This window comes from Camelina sativa, chromosome 14, assembly GCF_000633955.1.
Source record: "Camelina sativa cultivar DH55 chromosome 14, Cs, whole genome shotgun sequence".
Classification (NCBI taxonomy): Eukaryota; Viridiplantae; Streptophyta; class Magnoliopsida; order Brassicales; family Brassicaceae; genus Camelina; species Camelina sativa.
This window is the reverse complement of record NC_025698.1, coordinates 6186943-6189141: the sequence shown is the minus strand read 5'-3', so window position 1 is coordinate 6189141 and position 2199 is coordinate 6186943. Positions and strand designations below refer to the sequence as shown.

Sequence of the window (2199 nt, the reverse complement as noted above, 5' to 3'; positions counted from 1 at the left end):
TCTGCTGGATTGACGAGGGAACAGATGCTTCAGCTTCCCACTGGTCCAAGACAACGCTCTGAGGATGAAATGCAACCTGGTCGTCTCGGTGGTGGATTCTCTAGTTACGGTGGAGGAAGGTCTAGTGGACCTCCGGGAAGAATGTCACGAGATCGAGATGATTCTGATGGGTCTTGGGGCGGTGGTGGTGGTGGTGGTAGGAGATCTTATGGCGGATTTGACGATGATCAGAGGGGATCTAATTCTAGGGTTTCTGATTTCCCACAAGTGTCTAGGGCTGATGAGGATGATGATTGGGGAAAAGGAAAGAAATCGCTTCCTTCCTTTGATCAAGGACGTCAAGGTGGTCGTTATGGTGGTCTCGGTGGCGCTGGTGCTGGCGGTAGCGGCGGCAGTTATGGTGGCGGAGGTGGTAGCGGTGGCAGTTATGGTGGTGGAGGAGGTGGCTTCTCTAAAGCTGACGAGGTTGATAATTGGGGAGCAGGTAAAGCAAAAGCATCTACATTTGGGTCGGGTTACCGTGACTCTGGACCGGAGCCTGATCGATGGGCACGAGGAGTTCTCCCTTCCGGAGGTGTTCAGGAGGAGCGTCGTCGTCTTGTTTTGGAGCCACGTAAAGTTGATACAGGAGTGACTGAAACTGAAACTGAAACTGAAACTGAAACTGAAACGGAAACAGCTGTGAAGACTAGTAAGCCGAGTCCATTTGGCGCAGCTAGACCAAGAGAGCAAGTTTTGGCGGAGAAAGGATTGGACTGGAAGAAAATTGACTCTGAGATTGAGGCCAAGAAGGGACAAACGAGCAGACCATCTAGCGCACAATCTAGTCGACCATCAAGTGCTCAATCTAACAGGTCTGAGAGTACAGCACTGAACAATGTGGAGAATGTGGTGAAACCGAGACCAAAGGTGAATCCTTTTGGCGATGCAAAGCCTAGGGAAGTATTGCTCGAAGAACAAGGGAAAGATTGGCGCAAGATGGATTCTGAACTCGAGCATCGCAGGGTTGACAGGTCCTTATTCATCTGGATTTTCTTTATTTTTTCTGAGAAATGTGGATTTCTTTTAATTCTATGTTGCCGCGGTGGTTTGAATATGAATTCTCAAATAATCCGTTTTTTCTGCATACTGAATCAGAAAGTTTGATTTTTGAAGTGATATTGACTAGTGAATCGTTAGAGGGTAGGAATATGTATGCAAACTAATAACTATAGATAGTTTTGCCAATTCTGCTTAGTGTTTCAAATTCAAAATGGAAGATAATTGAGTGACTTATCCACTTAAGTTGTAGTCTATAGGTTCTCTTCTGATTGGCATGTTAAATATATGTCCTTTTAAGCACTCTTTAACACAGGATAGACTCTTCCCGAATGTTTGATTCATTACCTAGTCACTTCATGCGAAGTAATGAATGTGTAGTAGTACCCATTCCATTGCTTTGACCAATTCACACATGTTTTATCTCTCAGTTTGTACAGCCTCTCTGGGAATTTATAGAATTGTATGCGTGTAACTTGTAAGCTATATCTTGCCTGTTTTTGGGACATCTCATATCTTGGCTTTAGTGTTTGTTTTGTTAACGCATGGTCTCATATTCAACTGAGTTTTGTGTCTAGTTCAGTTGATTTTTTTTTCTGAACTCTGCTATGCCTTGCGTTGGTATAGGATTTATATCTCTCTGATAATGTTGGTGACTTTCTACATCATCTGCCAAATAGCTATTTGTCTCACTTTCATATCTGTCTTATGAAACAAATCCAGGCCTGAAACAGAAGAAGAGAGAATGTTGAAGGAAGAGATTGAAGAATTAAGGAAGAAACTCGAGAAGGAAGCAGCCATCGCACCTGAGAGCAAGGAATCTCAACCAGAAGCCGAAAATAACAACCATAATCTACCGGATCTTATACGTGAGAAAGAAAAGGACCTGGACTTACTGATCCGTGAGTTGGACGACAAAGTCAGGTTTAGGCCAAGAGCAGTCGAGAGACCTGGATCCAGTGCAAGCAGAACTTCCTATTCAGAAAGACCTCACTCACGGGCTGGATCAATTGATGAGTCTAGGAATGCCGATTCCATGGAAAGACCTCGATCACGTGGCACAGGTGATAATTGGCCAAGACAAGGAGATGATCGAAGAAACTTCCAAGGAAGCAAGGAACGTGGATTCTTCAGCAACAGAAACTTTGACAGGTTATTAAC

General features: G+C 44.2%; 2 protein-coding genes across 2 annotated transcripts in view; both read left to right on the top strand.

Annotated features, from left to right (window-relative positions):
* The window catches only part of LOC104739959 (eukaryotic translation initiation factor 4B2), a 9184-nt gene that overhangs the window by 3781 nt on the left and 3204 nt on the right, over window positions 1-2199 (top strand). The gene's annotated exons all lie outside the window — the stretch shown is intronic.
* The window catches only part of LOC104743282 (eukaryotic translation initiation factor 4B2-like), a 3343-nt gene continuing 1150 nt past the window's right edge, over window positions 7-2199 (top strand). The window contains exons 1-2 of the mRNA XM_019235387.1: window positions 7-1013; window positions 1762-2190. Coding sequence (XP_019090932.1) covers window positions 25-1013; window positions 1762-2190 — 1418 coding nt within the window. The 5' untranslated portion in view covers window positions 7-24. The remainder of the gene's footprint in view (window positions 1014-1761; window positions 2191-2199) is intronic.